Raw genomic sequence first — 18,108 nt, 5'->3', positions numbered from 1 at the left:
TTGACGACTAGGTCGTGTACCCTCGCGACCACAGCCCTTCCATCCGGCAGTGCATGTGTGCCGCCAGCGGTCTCAGCGTGTTCTCGCACTGCCCTCTTGGCTCCTCCGGAGTCCCCAACCGAACTGCTCACTCACACGACCCGGAAGAACAACGACGTCACCCCAAAGATAGTGTCACAGTTACTACATATCGATAACGCCGCTGCTGCCACTAGCAACGATTGCGAAACCAAGTGGCGCCCGTCAACACAAGAAGAATACAAACAACGGTAACCATGACAACTAAACGATACAATCTGGCCTCCAACAGAGGACGGAAACCTACAACAGCACCAATGTGAGCCGAAGCACAGCTCAGTCATCGTTACGGGTTCTATCCTGGGGGCAATAAACGTGTCGCGGAGGTAAAGGCGGAAATTCATTTACACGATTATCAGAATTGACTTCTTGTTCATTATGATCCAAAGAAGAAGTAGGTTTGATGGCGGGAGTGGAAGGAACAAGATCAGCAACCGTCAATTTGCGACGCTGCACTAAGTACGGCTTTAATATAAAATCCCTCAGCGGGCAATTAAACCGAACGTGTCCACTTTCATTACATAGGAAGCAGGTTCCCTCTTGACCAGTATACATGACACGGACGCGATAACCACACACTTGTAAATGTGATGGAATATTGCGTTTGACACGCATTTCCACGGAACCAATTCCACTATACACTGTAATTTGTGTCGAGTAGACCAACGTTCACGGCGGACGTTTTACACGTTACCACAAGGAATCAATATGTCCTTTAGACAGTTATCAACTTCCGTCGGGAGGCTGGACACTCGAACATCAGTAAGCCAATCGATTTTTAGAGACCCTGGCGGCACGTGTCACGTTGTTTTACCGAAAGTAAAGCTCACGGTACCTTTCCGTGGAATACATCTGGAAACGACGATAGCCATAGCGGAGCGGCCGACGCCGCTGCAAGTAGACGTACACTAAAGAGGCAGCAAGGCGGAGCGGAGGCGCTACAACTCACTCGGCAGACAGAGCAACACTAACGAGGAAAACTTCAAACAAGCGGCGCTGAGGCACGTGGAATAAACAATAATCTTCCCGCTCGGCGCTCGAAACGGAACTTGCTCACTATAAAGTTTCGCTGACCACTACGCCACCCTGGCACAGTGGATTTGCACAACTGACCTCCATCCTCAATCCAAAGTCCCAGTCAACCCACTTGGTACTCCACCTAAACTCCAACTGTACTGGGATGAATGCCGGACATTTGCCACGCCGGACATTTGCCACACTTGCCCCTTCGCCAGGTAGCTTGAGTAGCGATCCCTCAGGTAAGGGACGCCCTTCCTCGTACTTCTTCTGTCCGCTTTCAAACCGCCGTCTCCACATCTTACTCCATACAACCAGTACTTAAGGGATCTTCTTCTTCGACATCTTGGCGAAATACAGAGCTTGTTTTCCGAAATCGAAATATTTATAACTTTTAGGAAACGAAAGCAATTCCGACGATTATGTCAGTATGTAATTAGTTCTGCCAAGTATAAATATAGATCCCTGTGTCTGTACGGTAGCTTCCTTTCATGCTTACTGATTGTGATAGAAACAGTCCATCGCCATGAGGGCAACATGAAAGGAACGATGTAAAGAGAATGCGAATGTACGTTAATCATTTCTTTTTGATCACTGCGTTTGTGCCCACTTTAATTACTACAACTGCATGCCCAAAAGACGGTTAGGAAAGAAGAAATGGGTATGTGAATGTTTGAAAAGAAGAACGACATTTTTTTTTTTTGGTCATCAATCTACTGACTGGTTTGATGCGGCCCGCCACGAATTCCTTTCCTGTGCTAACCTCTTCATCTCAGAGTAGCACTTGCAACCTACGTCCTCAATTATTTGCTTGACATATTCCAATCCCTGTCTTTCTCTACAGTTTTTGCCCTCTACAGCTCTCTCTAGTACCTTGGAAGTCATTCCCTCATGTCTTAGCAGATGTCCTATCATCCTGTCCCTTCTCCTTATCAGTGTTTTCCACATATTTCTTTCCTCTCCGATTCTGCGTAGAACCTCCTCATTCCTTACCTTATCAGTCCACCTAATTTTCAACATTCGTCTATAGCACCACATCTCAAATGCTTCGACTCTCTTCTGTTCCGGTTTTCCCACAGTCCATGTTTCACTACCATACAATGCTGTACTCCAGACGTACATCCTCAGAAATTTCTTCCTCAAATTAAGGCCGGTATTTGATATTAGTAGACTTCTCTTGGCCAGAAATGCCATTTTTGCCATAGCGAGTCTGCTTTTGATGTCCTCCTTGCTCCGTCCGTCATTGGTTATTTTACTGCCTAGGTAGCAGAATTCCTCAACTTCATTGACTTCGTGACCATCAATCCTGATGTTAAGTTTCTCGCTGTTCTCATTTCTACTACTTCTCATTACCTTCGTCTTTCTCTGATTTATTCTCAAACCATACTGTGTACTCATTAGACTGTTCATTCCGTTCAGCAGATCATTTAATTCTTCTTCACTTTCACTCAGGATAGCAATGTCATCAGCGAATCGTATCATTGATATCCTTTCACCTTGTATTTTAATTCCACTCCTGAACCTTTCTTTTATTTCCATCATTGCTTCCTCGATGTACAGATTGAAGAGTAGGGGCGAAAGGCTACAGCCTTGTCTTACACCCTTCTTAATACGAGCACTTCGTTCTTGATCGTCCACTCTTATTATTCCCTCTTGGTTGTTGTACATATTGTATGACCCTATAGCTTACCCCTACATTTTTCAGAATCTCGAACAGCTTGCACCATTTTATATTGTCGAACGCTTTTTCCAGGTCGACAAATCCTATGAAAGTGTCTTGATTTTTCTTTAGCCTTGCTTCCATTATTAGCCGTAACGTCAGAATTGCCTCTCTCGTCCCTTTACTTTTCCTAAAGCCAAACTGATCGTCACCTAGCGCATTCTCAATTTTCTTTTCCATTCTTCTGTATATTATTCTTGTAAGCAGCTTCGATGCATGAGCTGTTAAGCTGATTGTGCGATAATTCTCGCACTTGTCAGCTCATGCCGTCTTCGGAATTGTGTGGATGATGCTTTTCCGAAAGTCAGATGGTATATCGCCAGACTCATATATTCTACACACCAACGTGAATAGCCGTTTTGTTGCCACTTCCACCAATGATTTTAGAATTTCTGATGGAATGTTATCTATCCCTTGTGCCTTATTTGACCGTAAGTCCTCCAAAGTTCTTTTAAATTCCGATTCTAATACTGGATCCCCTATCTCTTCTAAATCGACTCCTGTTTCTTCTTCTATCACATCAGACAAATCTTCACCTTCGTAGAGGCTTTCAGTATATTCATTCCACCTATCTGCTCTCTCTCCTCTGCATTTAACAGTGAAATTCCCGTTGCACTCTTAATGTTACCACCGTTGCTATTAATGTCACCAAAGGCTGTTTTGACTTTAATGTATGCTGAGTCTGTCCTTCCGACAATCATATCTTTTTCGATGTCTTCACATTCTTCCTGCAGCCATTTCGTCTTAGCTTCCCTGCACTTCCTATTTATTTCATTCCTCAGCGACTTGTATTTCTGTATTCCTGATTTTCCCGGAACATGTTTGTACTTCCTCCTTTCATCTATCAACTGAAGTATTTCTTCTGTTACCCATGGTTTCTTCGCAGCTACCTTCTTTGTACCTATGTTTTCCTTCCCAACTTCTGTGATGGCCCTTTTTAGAGATGTCCATTCCTCTTCAACTGTACTGCCTACTGCGCTATACCTTATGCTGTATCTATGGCGTTAGAGAACTTCAAACGTATCTCGTCATTCCTTAGTACTTCCGTATCCCACTTCTTTGCGTATTGATTCTTCCTGACTAATGTCTTGAACTCCAGCCTACTCTTCATCACTACTATATTGTGATCTGACTCTATATCTGCTCCTGGGTACGCCTTACAATCCAGTATCTGATTTCGGAATGTCTGTCTGACCATGATGTAATCTAATTGAAATCTTCCCGTATCTCCCGGCGTTTTCCAAGTATACCTCCTCTTCTTGTGATTCTTGAACAGGGTATTCGCTATTACTAGCTGAAACTTGTTACAGAACTCAATTAGTCTTTCTCCTCTTTCATTCCTTGTCCCAAGCCCATATTCCCCTGTAACCTTTTCTTCTACTCCTTGCCCTACAACTGCTTTCCAGTCGCCCATGACTATTAGATTTTCGTCCCCCTTTACATACTGCATTACCCTTTCAATATCCTCATACAGGGTGTGATAGATAAGTAATGAGACTGGCCGCCGCGCGGCGCCCCAGTCGCTCGGAGGGCGGTCTCCACCTGTACGTCACGTGGTGGGGGAGCTGAGCTAACAATAGAACCGGTTCGCAGTCGCGTCGGAGCTCTGGTGCAGTGAGGGTCGAGCTTCGCGTATTACGTTGTTTGTGTGACACTTGTGAAAACGCTGAAGATGGATCGCTCGATAGAACAGCGGTATGCAATCAAATTTTGCTTTCGCTTGGGCAAAACTGCTTCGGAAACTTTTGCTATAATTACGGAGGCCTACAAAGAAGACTCCCTATCAAGAGCTCAAGTGTTCCGGTGGTTTAATGAATTTAAAAACGGGAGGGAATCCGTTGAAGACATGGAACGATCTGGACGACCTTTAACGAGTCGTATGGATGAAACGGTGGCCAAAGTGAAAGAACTCCTGGACTCCGACCGTCGTTTAAGTCTCAAAATGATCGCCGATGAGGTCTCCGTGAATAAATTTACGGTTCACCAAATTGTTACGCAAGAATTGATGATGAGGAAAGTTTGCGCAAAATTGGTTCCCCGAGTGCTCACCGCCGAACAAAAGCAACAGCGAGTGGACGTTTGCCGTGAGATGTTGAATGATTTGGAAAATAATCCACACTTTTTAGACAATGTAGTAACAGGCGACGAATCGTGGACATTCCAGTACGACCCGGAGACGAAAGCCCAGAGCTCGGAGTGGCACACACCGGCATCCCCGCGGCCAAAGAAAGCAAGAATGTCAAAGTCCCGCATCAGGACAATGCTGATTGTGTTTTTCGACAAGTGGGGGTTAATTCACAAAGAGTTTGTCCCTCAGGGGAAGACTGTCAATGCCGAATTCTACAAAGAAGTCCTTCAGCGATTGCACAGAGCCGTCAAACGGAAGCGACAGGACCTTGCTCAACGCTGGCGTCTCCACCACGACAACGCTCCGGCGCACACAACGTTTCTCGTGACCTCCTACTTGACCCGAATTGGAGTTGAAGTTTTGCCACAGCCACCATACAGCCCTGACTTGTCCTCCTGATTTCTTCCTATTTCCGGAGGTCAAAAGATGCCTGAAGGGTCATCGTTTCGACGATATTCCGAACATCCAACGTGCTGTCACGAAGGCACTAACTGGGATAACTCAAACGGACTGCAGTGTGGCCTATGAAGCTTGGAAAACGCGCTGGCAACGTTGTGTCGACACCCAAGGCGAGTACTTTGAAGAATATTAACGTTTTGTACAAATTGGATCAATAAATTTGTTTTTCTAGACTGAGTCTCATTACTTATCTACCACACCCTGTACACTTTCTCTATCTGTTCATCTTCAGCTTGCGACGTCGCCGTGTATACCTGAACTATCGTTGTTGGTGTTGGTCTGCTGTCGATTCTGATTAGAACAACCCGGCCACTGAACTGTTCACAGTAACACACCCTCTGCCCTGCCTTCCCATTCATAACGAATCCTACACCTGTTATACCATATACTCCATATTAATTTACTCTCTAAAATCCGATATCCCTTGCGGCGAAACATTAGTTAATAAAGTGTAGCGGGAAAATGTTCAAGACATACCTGAAAGTACGTTCATAAACAGAGATAAGAACATCTATGATTGATATGTCATCTAAAGTCGACGTAGAATTTTAAAATGTTTGAAATAAGGAAATGAATTAATAAAGAATGCTATGCTTATAAGGTACGCTGTTGTTCTACATTGTTTAGATCTGATATTTACAGGATCACAGAGGAAGCATTCTAGGTTTTGGAGGGAAAAGCCGTAATTGTAATGATCTGCTCTACAGCAGAAACAAGAAGCACAACTTAAGGAAAAATAATGTAATGTGTGTTCCAGCTCACAAGCAACATTGAAGCAGGGAGTTCCTGTGACTTACTATGGACAGAGGTTATATTCGACAGCCGGAATAAATTAATAACTGGCTCCTTTTACGGACCCCCGGTCTCAGATGAAACAGTTGCTCAATATCTGAAAGAGAACTCGAGTCTCATCGCAAGTAGGTACCCTACTCATACAATTATAGTTGGCAGTGACTTCAATCTACCTTCCGTATGTTAACAGAAATACATTTTTAGACCCTATTGTGATGGAAAACAATTTCCGTAATTGTTCTAAAGGTTTTTTTTAAAATTATTTTGAACAATTAGTTCACGAGACCATTCAAATTGAAAATGGTAACGAAAACACACCTGACCTCTTAGCCACAATAATCCTGAGCATCACGACGGATACAGGGATTAGTGAACAAACAGTCGTAGCGAGGCTCAATTCCTTAACAAACAATTTCACTAAAACTAAACGCGAAATATATCTATTTATAAAAGCAACTAAAAATTCGGTTGACGTCTTTCTAAGAGAGAGTCTCCAATCCTTCCACACCATGTAAATGAAGACCATATGTGGCTTAAGTTCAAAGAAATAGTATCAACAGCACTCGAGAGATTCATACCAAATAAATTAATAACAGACGACACTGATCCCCCATGGTTCACAAAACACGACAGAAAGCTGCTGCAGGGGCACCGAAAAAGGCACGTATAATTTAGACGAATGCAAAATCTGCAACATTGGCGAAGTTTTACTGAGGCTCGAAATTTTGTGCGGATTTCAATGGGAGATGCATTTAAAAGTTTCCACAACGATACCCTCTCGAAAAATGTGGCGGAAAATCCATAGAGATTCTGGTCCTAAGAAAACCAGCGGAAAGGCTCAATAAGTACCTTTACTGCGGGTCGGACGGTGAGTGAGGAGGAGGAGGACGAGGGGGAGACAAGGGACCCAAACCTTCGGAGCAGGTAAAATCGTGCCAAATGTCCGGCGTGGCAAATGTCCGCACACCACTGGATAGCCCCTCAGCATCGAACGAAACGGGGGATCCCGCCTGAAACACATAGGTGCTTTAATCAAAAGCAGTTCTCCATAGGCCATGGATGTTCACAGTACAGGATCCCAATTGGTTGTAGGTCACATTTATACATGTCACTACAAACAGCATTTTCTACTGTGCACAGCACAAGGGCTTGCTCACTTGTTGTTGGAATGACTGAGGGATCCTTGGAGCTGTAGTGGCGGAGAGTGGAATGGGTTTTTGCAGTGGGTGTGGACGACTGCGTGAGTCCCCAGAACCTACCCTCTACCTGTTTAGTGATTTTTGTATTCCTGTACCTGCCTTGTGTTACCACAGGACGTAGCGGCCATGCTGTGTCGGAGCCTGTCCCGGTGTGTTGCTGTGAGGCCGGCGGCAGCCTGCGTCTACAGGGCTGCCACTCCGGAGAATGGTAGGCACCCACTGACAGGTGAGCCAACTGTGCTGCTTACAGTAAGTCGAGTAATGTTAATGACTGGTTAAAACCACCACACATGTACTAATACACATTTATTCCGACAAGACAGGTTTGATTAGAAACTTCCTGGCAGTTTAAAACTGTGTGCCGGACCGAGACTCGAACTCGGGACCTTTGCCTTTCGCGGGCAAGTACTCTACCAACTGAGCTACCCAAGCACGACTCACGCCCCGTCCTCAGAGCTTTACTTCCGTCAGTACCTCGTCTCCAACCTTCCAAACTTTACAGAAGCTCTCCTGCGAACCTTGCAGAACTAGCACTCCTGAAAGAAAGGATATTGCGAAGACATGGCTTAGGTTCGCAGGATAGCTTCTGTTAAGTTTGGAAGGTTGGAGACGATGTACTGGTGGAAGTAAAGTTGTGAGGACAGGGCGTGAGTCGTGCTTGGGTAGCTCAGTTGGTAGAGCACTTGCCGGCGAAAGGCAAAGGTCTCGAGTTCGAGTCTCGGTCCGGCACACAGTTTTAAACTGCCACGAAGTTTGATATCAGCGCACACTCCGCTGCAGAGTGAAAATCTCATTCTGGAAACATCCCCCGGGCTGTGGCTAAGCCATGTCTCCGCAATATCCTTTCTTTCAGGAGTGCTAGTTCTGCAAGGCTCGCAGGAGAGCTTCTGTAAAGTTTGGAAGGTTGGAGACGAGGTACTGGCGGAAGTAAAGCTGTGAGGACGGGGCGTGAGTCGTGCTTGGGTAGCTCAGTTGGTAGAGCACTTGCCCGCGAAAGGCAAAGGTCCCGAGTTCGAGTCTCGGTCCGGCACACAGTTTTAAACTGCCACGAAGTTTGATATCAGCGCACACTCCGCTGCAGAGTGAAAATCTCATTCTGGAAACATCCCTCGGGCTGTGGCTAAGCCATGTCTCCGCAATATCCTTTCTTTCAGGAGTGCTAGTTCTGCAAGGTTCGCAGGAGAGCTTCTGTAAAGTTTGGAAGGTTGGAGACGAGGTACTGGCGGAAGTAAAGCTGTGAGGACGGGGCGTGAGTCGTGCTTGGGTAGCTCAGTTGGTAGAGTACTTGCCCGCGAAAGGCAAAGGTCCCGAGTTCGAGTCTCGGTCCGGCACACAGTTTTAAACTGCCACGAAGTTTGATATCAGCGCACACTCCGCTGCAGAGTGAAAATCTCATTCTGGAAACATCCCTCGGGCTGTGGCTAAGCCATGTCTCCGCAATATCCTTTCTTTCAGGAGTGCTAGTTCTGCAAGGTTCGCAGGAGAGCTTCTGTAAAGTTTGGAAGGTTGGAGACGAGGTACTGGCGGAAGTAAAGCTGTGAGGACGGGGCGTGAGTCGTGCTTGGGTAGCTCAGTTGGTAGAGCACTTGCCCGCGAAAGGCAAAGGTCCCGAGTTCGAGTCTCGGTCCGGCACACAGTTTTAAACTGCCAAGAAGTTTCATATCAGCGCACACTCCGCTGCGGAGTGAAAATCTCATTCAGGTTTGATTATTTTAGAACATCAGCAGGTTGCAGAGTTGATGGTATCCTGAAAGATCGAAACTGCTCATGACGCAATACATGTGTATTAATGCAAGTGTGGTGGTTTTCATTCATCATTAATATTAGTAGTACTCATCAGTGGATCTGAACATGATAAATACACTGTTAGACAAAGAACTACACACAACCGACGAATTGTCCGAATGGGACCGAAATCAGTAGATGTGATGTACATGTACAAACAAATAAATGGTTACAGTTTTAGAAAATTTGGGTGATTTATTCAAGAGAAAGACCTTAAAAAATTGAAAAACTCAATAAGAGGTTGATCCACCTCTGATCCTTGTAAGTTTCCTTTAATTTACGTCTATGATCGCAATCTTTTTTTTTTTTTAACATATTACCGGTTTCGGTCTTTAATGACCATCATCAGATCTGCAGCAAAAATGGAAAAAATATAAATACACTCGCAAACTGTATACAGCTTAAGAACAATACATAGAGCATATTGAAAAGTAGTACTGACAAAATTTACATTTGTGCTCTTTAAATATGAAGAGGCATACCTGTTTCATACAAACGAAGTCCTAATGTACTGCAGCCATAGTGGCATCGTCAAATGTTAAATGCGGAATCAGCACCAGCATCGTCAAATACATATAAATCACATCACATGCACGAGTCATGTTGTCAGTAGTACTTCTGTTTAAAACAAGCTGCCGTACAGTAGCCGCAAGATGTTTGTGTAGTAAGTTGACCAGATGTCGCTATGTCTGATTATGTACAGAACTATATTTTCTTTCATTTGTGGCTCCTTTAGCGATTTGTTTTATACTGTTTAATATTACCCGGTGCAATATCAACGGTGTTCAATATTTATGTCATTGTCTAGGATATTGGCACTAGACCATATGTCAACCACTGTTTTTTTTTAACTCTTCGTCTTTTTAACAATATTACTTTTGTCGTGTTCTTTTTATTGCTTCTTATTACTGTAACATCTTTTATGCTTTATAAGCTTATTACAGACTGACTATTGTATCCCCCTTTTATTTTCGCTGTTTCAATTAATTATTGAAAACTAGTGTATGCCGACATTAGCGAAGTAGTTTTACTGACAACATGACTCGTGCATGTGATTTATATGTATTTGGCGATGCTGGTGCTGATTCCGCATTTAACATTTGACGATGCCACTACGGCTGCAGTACATTAGGACTTTGTTTTTATGAAACAGGTATGCCTCTTCATATTTGAAGCGCACAATGTAAATTTTGTCAGTACTTCTTTTCAATATGCTCTATGTAATTGTTCTTAAGCTGTATACAGTTTGCGAGTGTATTTATATTTTTCCCATTTTTTGCTGCTGATCTGATGATGGTCATTAAAGACCGAAACCGGTAATCTGTTAAACCAAAAAGGTTGTGACCATAGACGTAAATTAAAGGAAACTTATTACACATACGGGTCACTGTGTTCTTTCGCGACGATGTCGCAGCTTCTGATACTGATGTAAGCAGTTATCCGGTTTAGCGTTGACTGACTGAGTTGGATGTCATCCTGAGGTATATTGTGCCACATTCCATCCAGTTGGCGCATTAGATGGTCAGAATTCAGAGCTGGTTGGAAGACCTTGCCCACAATGTTCCAAACGTTTTCAACTGCGGAGAGATCTGTCGACATTGCTGGCCAAGCTAGGCTTTGACAAGCACGAAGACAAGCAATACAAACTCTTGCCGTGGGTGCTATTTTCCTGAAATGTAGACCCACGATGGCTTCCCATGACGGGCAATAAAACGGTGAATACAATACTGTCGACGTCCCGCTGTGCTGTGAGAGTGCCACGGAAGACAACCAAACGGCACCCCAGCCCATCAGTACTGGTCGTCGGGCGATATGGCGGGCGACAGTCAAGCCGGTCTGCAACCGATGTCTGGAACGAGACGTCTTCGGCCTGGAATCTCATTGACTGGAACAGAATTGTCTTCACCGATGAATAAATACACAAATGATCTTTTGGATAGGGTGGATAGCAATGTGCGACTGTTTGCTGATGATGCTGTGGTGTACGGGAAGGTGTCGTCGTTGAGTGACTTTAGGAGGATACAAGATGACTTGCACAGGATTTGTGATTGGTGAAAAGAATGCCAGCTAACTCTAAATATCGATAAATGTAAATTAATGCAGATGAATAGGAAAAAGAATCCTGTAATGTTTGAATACTCCATTAGTAGTGTAGCGCTTGACACAGTCACGTCGATTAAATGTTTGGGCGTAACATTGCAGAACGATATGGAGTGGGACAAGCATGTAATGGCAGTTGTGTGGAAGGCGGATAGTCATCTTCGGTTTATTTGTAGAATTTTGGGAAGATGTGGTTCATCTGTAAAGGAGACCGCTTATAAAACACTAATACGACCTAGTTTTGAGTACTGCTAGAGCGTTTGGGATCCCTATCAGGTCGGATTGAGGGACATAGAAGCAATTCAGAGGCGGGCTGCTAGATTTGTTACTGGTAGGTTTGATTATCACACGAGTGTTATGGAAATGCTTCAGGAACTCGGGTGGGAGTCTCTAGAGGAAACGAGGCGCTCTTTTCGTGAATCGCTACTGAGGAAATTTAGAGAACCAGCATTTGAGGCTGCCACCAACTTACATTTCGCGGAAAGACCACGAAGATAATAGAGATTAGGGCTCGTACAGAGGCATATAGGCAGTCATTTTTCCCTCGTCCTTTTTGGGAGTGGAACAGGGAGAGAAGGTTCTGGTTGTGGCACTAGGTACCCTCCGCCAGGCACCGTATGGTGGATTGCGGAGTATGTGTGTAGATGTAGATGTAGATCCCGCTCCGAACTGCGGAGATGCGTCTGAGACGCCCCACACAGTGACGGGATACCTACCTGTCTGTTGCCCCCCGTATAGCGGGCAGCCAGGGCTGATGGCCTGGGGTGCTGTTTCTTTCTATAGCAGGACCAATTTGGTCGTCATCCATGGGACCCTTACAGCACTGCTGTACGTCGACGATATTCTACGGCCCACTTTGATGGGAAGCCATCTTGGGAGTACATTTCAGCAAGATAATGCCTGCCTGCACATGGCGAGAGTTTCTACTGCTTGTCTTCGTGGTTGCCGAACCGTACTTAGGCCAGGAAGTCTCTGGACCTCTCCCCAGCTGAGAACATTTGGACCATTATGGGCAGAGCCCTCCAACCACCTCGCTATTTGACCGATGACCGTAGCAGTCTGGTCCCTTTAATCCCACAACCACCTCGCTATTTAGATATCTAACGCGCCAACTGGACAGAATTAGGCACGATATACCTCACAAGGACATTCAACAACTCTGTCAACCAATGCTAAGTCGAATAAATGCTTGCTTGAGGACAAAAGATGGACCAACGCATTACTGACTTGCTCAATTTGTGTATCTCTTTCTCTTGAATAAATCATCCACTGTTTCTGAGGTTGTAATCAGTTGTTTGTCTTTACATCTACCGATTTCAGTCCCGTTCGGATGGTTCCTCCGTGGTGTGGCATTTTTTTGTGTCTTAGTGCGTATTATAAGTATTGTAAGTAAGGTTGGGTTTTACCATATAGTATACTATGTTTCGACATAATTTATTCACTAATCAGCCTGACTTCTTTTGTTGTTGTTGTTGTTGTTGTTCCGGTCTTCATTCGGAGGAATGGTTTCATGCAGCTTTCATCTCTGGATAACTACTGCAGTCTTCATCTAGTTGAAAGTTCATGCCCTGTTCTCCCTCTACAATTTTACGCGGCGCGCTTCCCTCCATTGCACGATAGACTATTATTTGATGCCTCCGGATACGTCCTGTCAATCTATGTTTACTTTTAGTCAAGTTGTGCCATAAATTTCTTTTTTTCCTAATGCTACTCAGTACCTCCTCATTACTTAGTCGATCTACCCATCTAATGTTCAGAATTCTTTTCTGAGACACCCACCTTACCCCACAGGACAGGACAGGTAGTTTAAATTGTGGAAAGGAGCCAAAATATGGGGCTGTCAGTTACACTTCAACATACAGATTTATTATTTGATCAAACATTACAAGAGCCCAAAAAATTTGTTTTTTAAACACACAGCTTTACTCTTTGGGACTTAATTACCACTTTAATTTAAAAATGGATGAAGACCAATAGCTTAAAACGCAAGCATCTGAGATTTTCAGGGCAAAGAATTTAATTCAAAATCGGCTGAAAGCCCAACAGTTAAGGCTAATCAACATTAATTAAAAAAAACAAAGGCCTTACGTAAAACAGTTCTTAATTAGGCAAAACTCAACCAAAACTGAAATTTAAAAGACAAGGCCTTATCTTTAAACAGTTCTTTGGTTAGGCTGAAGCCCCAAAGAATCAGACAGTTCAAGAGCGAACAAGTTAAATTCAAATCTGCTGAAGGCCTAAACTCCATAATATTAATTTGTTTAATACCAAAATCCTTACGTGAAACAGTTCTTTAATTTAGGCTGAAGGCCTTAAGAGCAAAACAACTGAAACTCAAAATCGGCTAAAGGCCCAACACTTAGAATTCAACACCATTAAAACGCCAAAGGTCTTACGTGGAAAAGTTCTCTAAATTAGGCTGAAGGCTTAAAGAATCTTACGCCTTAAGGGAAAATCAGTCTTAATTTAAAAAAAAAATCGGCTAGAAGCCATACAAGCACAAACAACAAGAACAAATAAAAAAAAAGCAGTACACACAAGGGCGTTCAGATGTTCTAGTCGGCCTGGAATTCAAACACTAATGCTCGCTTAAGTCAGACAGACAGTCGGGCCAACCATTCGCGACACGACGACAACCCAACCGATCGACAGCCAACGGACCCACCCACAAGATAACTTCCACTTCATGCGACGAGGGCACAAAGGGAGTTCAATGGAACAACATAGAAGATATTGGCGTCCACAACCAATCATACATGGAGCTGTCAAACTACACACCATGCTGAACAGCAACAACACGATAAGGAAACTACACTGCCTGAAATTTACGTTAAAGGCCAGGGCAGGTACCCGGAATGTTAACGGCTACAATTCAGAATATTCCGCTGGTACACTTCAATTCAAATAACCAAATACAGTGAAACTCCACTGAAGGGTGGCTAGAATTGTCCCACTTGAAAACCACGTTGTTGCTCGCGGGGATATGCCAACAGCCGACAACGAACTTCAAACGACACAATGTGAACAGTCTTGACTTACTGGTAGATTAAATCAAAACTCAACTTCCGTGTCGAGGGTCGGTGAGCCACGGACCTAGTAGCAATGGGAACAGCCCCACACACTCCGACACTGCGTAGAGACAGCCAGTGGCCCCGACCGAACTTCGTCTCGCGGAGAATTCCTTGTTGCTCTATGCCAACCAACCGCATGGTCGCACACCGTCCAGCCGGAAACTATAAGCGCCAGGTCAAAGATAGTCCAAGATGCGAATATCGGTACACACCGCTGTTGCCACCGACTGAAGGAGAGGATAACAGCATAATCGCGATAACCGCTGGAGATTAAACACAGAATCGCAGCGAAGGTTTAATCCAGCGCATAGCATGCGCCAGCCACGGCTCAACCACGTTTCAAAACTTTCCAACTTCTTCTTGAATGAACTCGTTATGGAACACGTTTCACGTCCATAAAAGGCTATACTCCAGACAAATACCTTCAGAGGAAACTTCCTGACACTTAAATTTGTATTAGATGTTGATAAATTCCTCGTCCTCATATGTCTCAGCCTTGGATGACTTTTTTGTTTTAATAGGTTGCTTTTAATTATCTGGACTATGTCATGAATAGGTGGGTTGGTGTAAAGGTTTATCGCTACATCTCCGGTATCTTCTATAAGGTCACAGCTATTCGTAATTGAGAAATTCTTTTCAGAACTTTAAAAACTACTGAGAATGTCTTTTAGCTTTCAGCTGATGAAGTATGCCGGGCTATTTCTTGAGTTAATTAGGCCTATATGACGTAGAGAGAGAACTAATCCTGTCACATAATTTCTCACCTTTAACAACAAAATTTAACAAGCACACTCATTTGCTCGCATCACGTTTATAGCAAAGATTTCATACCAAGTAGCTATTTTGTAACAATGGTATTCAAATATCCTTCAAAAAAAACGATAAGCTATAACAGCGCATCTTTCGCTGCAACAAGACGAATAACCAGTATCACAGCAGATCAGGTATTAAAAAACTTTTATGTGACATCTGCCAAAATTCTACATAGGCAAGACAGGAAGAAGTTCCACTATAAGAAACCGGAAATCCATAGATGCCTTCTGGCTAAATAATTTTGATACATCTGAAACAATATGAACGCTTAACCAAAGTCAACCTGCAGATTCTACACACTGTCAGCATAGGAAAGAAAATGAATCTTCTGGAAGAGAACTCGAAATTTACATCCATAGCTCCAGATCACCACGACTAATTCTCAGTGAACAATTAGACCCTGCAAAGAAGTCTTTCTACACATCTTTAATGAAATACACACAACAAAAAAGTTTTGCATCACCTCGGTTCCGAGAGTTCCAGAACCCGTACAGAAAATTGGAATAGAGATCAACATAAATAACATTTCCACCATTTTTATTGCTCATGAAAACCGCACACTGCATGTTGTACCGCCATACAGCGGACCTTCAGAAGTGGAGGTCCAGATTGCTGTACATACCGGTACCTCTCGTACCGAGTTGCACGTCCCCTTGCATTGATGTATGCCTGTACTCGTCGTTACATACCATCCACAAGTTCATCAAGGGACTCTTGGTCCAGATTGTCCCACTCCTCAACGGCGATTCGGCGTAGATCCCTCAGTGGTTGGTGGGTCACTTCGTCTATAAACCGCCCTTTTCAATCTATCCCAGGCACGTTCGATATGTTTAATGTCTGGAGAACGTGCTGGCCACTCTAGTCGAGCGATGTCGTTATCCTGAAGGAAGTCATTCACACGATGTGCACTATGGGGACGCGAATTGTCGGCCGTGAAGACGAATGGCTCGCCAATATGCTGCCGATATGGGTGCACTGTCGGTCGGAGGATAGCATTCACTTGTCGTACGGCCGTTTCGGCGCCTTCCGTGACCACCAGCGGCGTACGTCGGCCCCACATAATGAGACTCCAAAACAGCAGGGAACCTCCACCTTGCTGCACTCGCTGGACAGTGTGTCTAAGGCGTTCAGCCTGACCGGGTTTCCTTCAAACACGTCTCCGATGATTGTCTGGTTGAAGACATATGCGACACTCATCGGTGAAGAGAACTTGATGCCAATCCTGAGCGGTCCATTCGGCATGTTGTTGGGCTCATCTGTACCGAGCTGCATCGAGTCGTGGTTGCAAAGATGGACCTCGTCATGGACGTCGTGAGTGAAGTTGCCCATCATGCAGACTATTGCGCCCAGTTTGAGTCGTAACACGACGTCCAGTGGCTGCACGAAAAGCGTTACTCAACATGGTGGCGTTGCCGTCAGGGTTCCTCCGAGCCATAATCCGCAGGCAGCGGTCATCCACTGCAGTAGTTGCCCTTGGGGGGCCTGAGCGAGATATGTCATCGACAGTTCCTGTCTCTCTGTATCTCCTCCATGTCCGAAAAACATCGCTTTGGTTCACTACGAAACGCCTGGACACTTCCCTTGTTGAGAGTCCTTCCTGGCACAAAATAACAATACGGACTCGATCGAATCGCGTTATTGACCGTCTAGGCATGGTTGAACTACAGACAACACGAGTCGTGTACCTCCTTCCTGGTGGAATGACTGGAACTGATTGGCTGTCGGACCCCCTTCGTCTAACAGGCGCTACTCATGCATGGTTGTTTACATCTTTGGGCGGGTTTAGAGACATCTCTAAACAGTCGAAGGGACTGTGTCTGTGATACAATATCCACAGTCAACGTCTATCTTCAGTAGTTCTGGGAACCGGGTGATGCAAAACTTTTTTGATGTGTGTATTTAAAAATCAAAAACTGTAACTTATAGCCCCCACACAACTAGCAATTAAAAAAAAAATGTCAGTGTGTATAATCTCACATACTTTGCCAGCAACCGTACTGTATATTATAAATGACAGTGTGGTTCTAGAATCATGTAACAATTTCATTTTCATAACTTGTAATATCTGTTATGTATCTGTATACGTAGCGTCTGTTTACCTCTTTGACCTAACCTCTTTGACATTAATCTCTGTTTTCCAATGAAATTACTAACATCCAAAGTGCCACCATTTTATCAAAGACATAATATGGAAGCATGGGGGCTAACATACAGTTAACTTGTGAAGAATGAAATAGTTTTGTAAAACATTGTGATAAATGTAATGTGAAAATGATATGGATACATCAGTTATGTCGAGGTAGTATAATATTTTATAGCACATGTGGCTTAGCCACATCCAAATGTTTGATTTGTGTGTATTTAGTCATCATCACATAATTTGTTTTTGATTTAAACAGTGATCTCCAGAACTATGGAAACATGTACACGAATTTAAACCAACTGAAGATGGGCAGAATCCCGAAACTGATCGTGTGTTAAATAAAATCACCTTCTGTTGTGACTGGTGGCGGTTATTATTTCACACCATGTATGTTGTTTATAACTTTTCAGGCTGTGTATTTTGTCCTTGCTTCTTTCAGAATTTCAGATTATTCCAGTCAACGTTGTCAAAAGCTTTCTCTCACAGTACAAATACTATAAACCTAGGTTTGCCTACAATCTATCTTCTGAGATAAGTCGCACTGTCAGTTTTGTTCACGTGTCCCAACATATCTCCACAGAACGTAATCTATGTTCTTCATGTGCTGGTGGGTACCGTAACAACGCTTCACTTATTTATTTGAGTCATCAGTCTTCTGACTGGTTTGATGCGGCCCGCCACGAATTCCTTCCTTATCACTGTTCTATTTTAACTACGTAAATTCATTCTCAAATTGTTGCATAATCTCGACGTTTATGGACCCTGAGTAATTCTACGCATCGTTTGAATATACATTTCTTTAT

General features: G+C 43.9%; 1 protein-coding gene across 2 annotated transcripts in view; it reads left to right on the top strand.

The window, feature by feature from the left end:
* Positions 1-18,108, top strand: part of LOC124717054 (4-coumarate--CoA ligase 2-like) — a 269,113-nt gene that overhangs the window by 103,917 nt on the left and 147,088 nt on the right. Inside the window, exon 2 of one of the 2 annotated variants that reach the window (XM_047243732.1) lies at positions 7,506-7,619. In XM_047243732.1, the coding sequence (XP_047099688.1) occupies positions 7,520-7,619 (100 nt within the window). In that variant the 5' untranslated portion in view covers positions 7,506-7,519. The remainder of the gene's footprint in view (positions 1-7,505; positions 7,620-18,108) is intronic. The other variant, XM_047243735.1, reaches the window with a different exon arrangement.

This window comes from Schistocerca piceifrons, chromosome 9 (assembly GCF_021461385.2).
Source record: "Schistocerca piceifrons isolate TAMUIC-IGC-003096 chromosome 9, iqSchPice1.1, whole genome shotgun sequence".
NCBI lineage: Eukaryota > Metazoa > Arthropoda > Insecta > Orthoptera > Acrididae > Schistocerca > Schistocerca piceifrons.
Note: the sequence above shows the minus strand (reverse complement) of the source record. Positions and strands in the feature narration are given on the sequence as shown.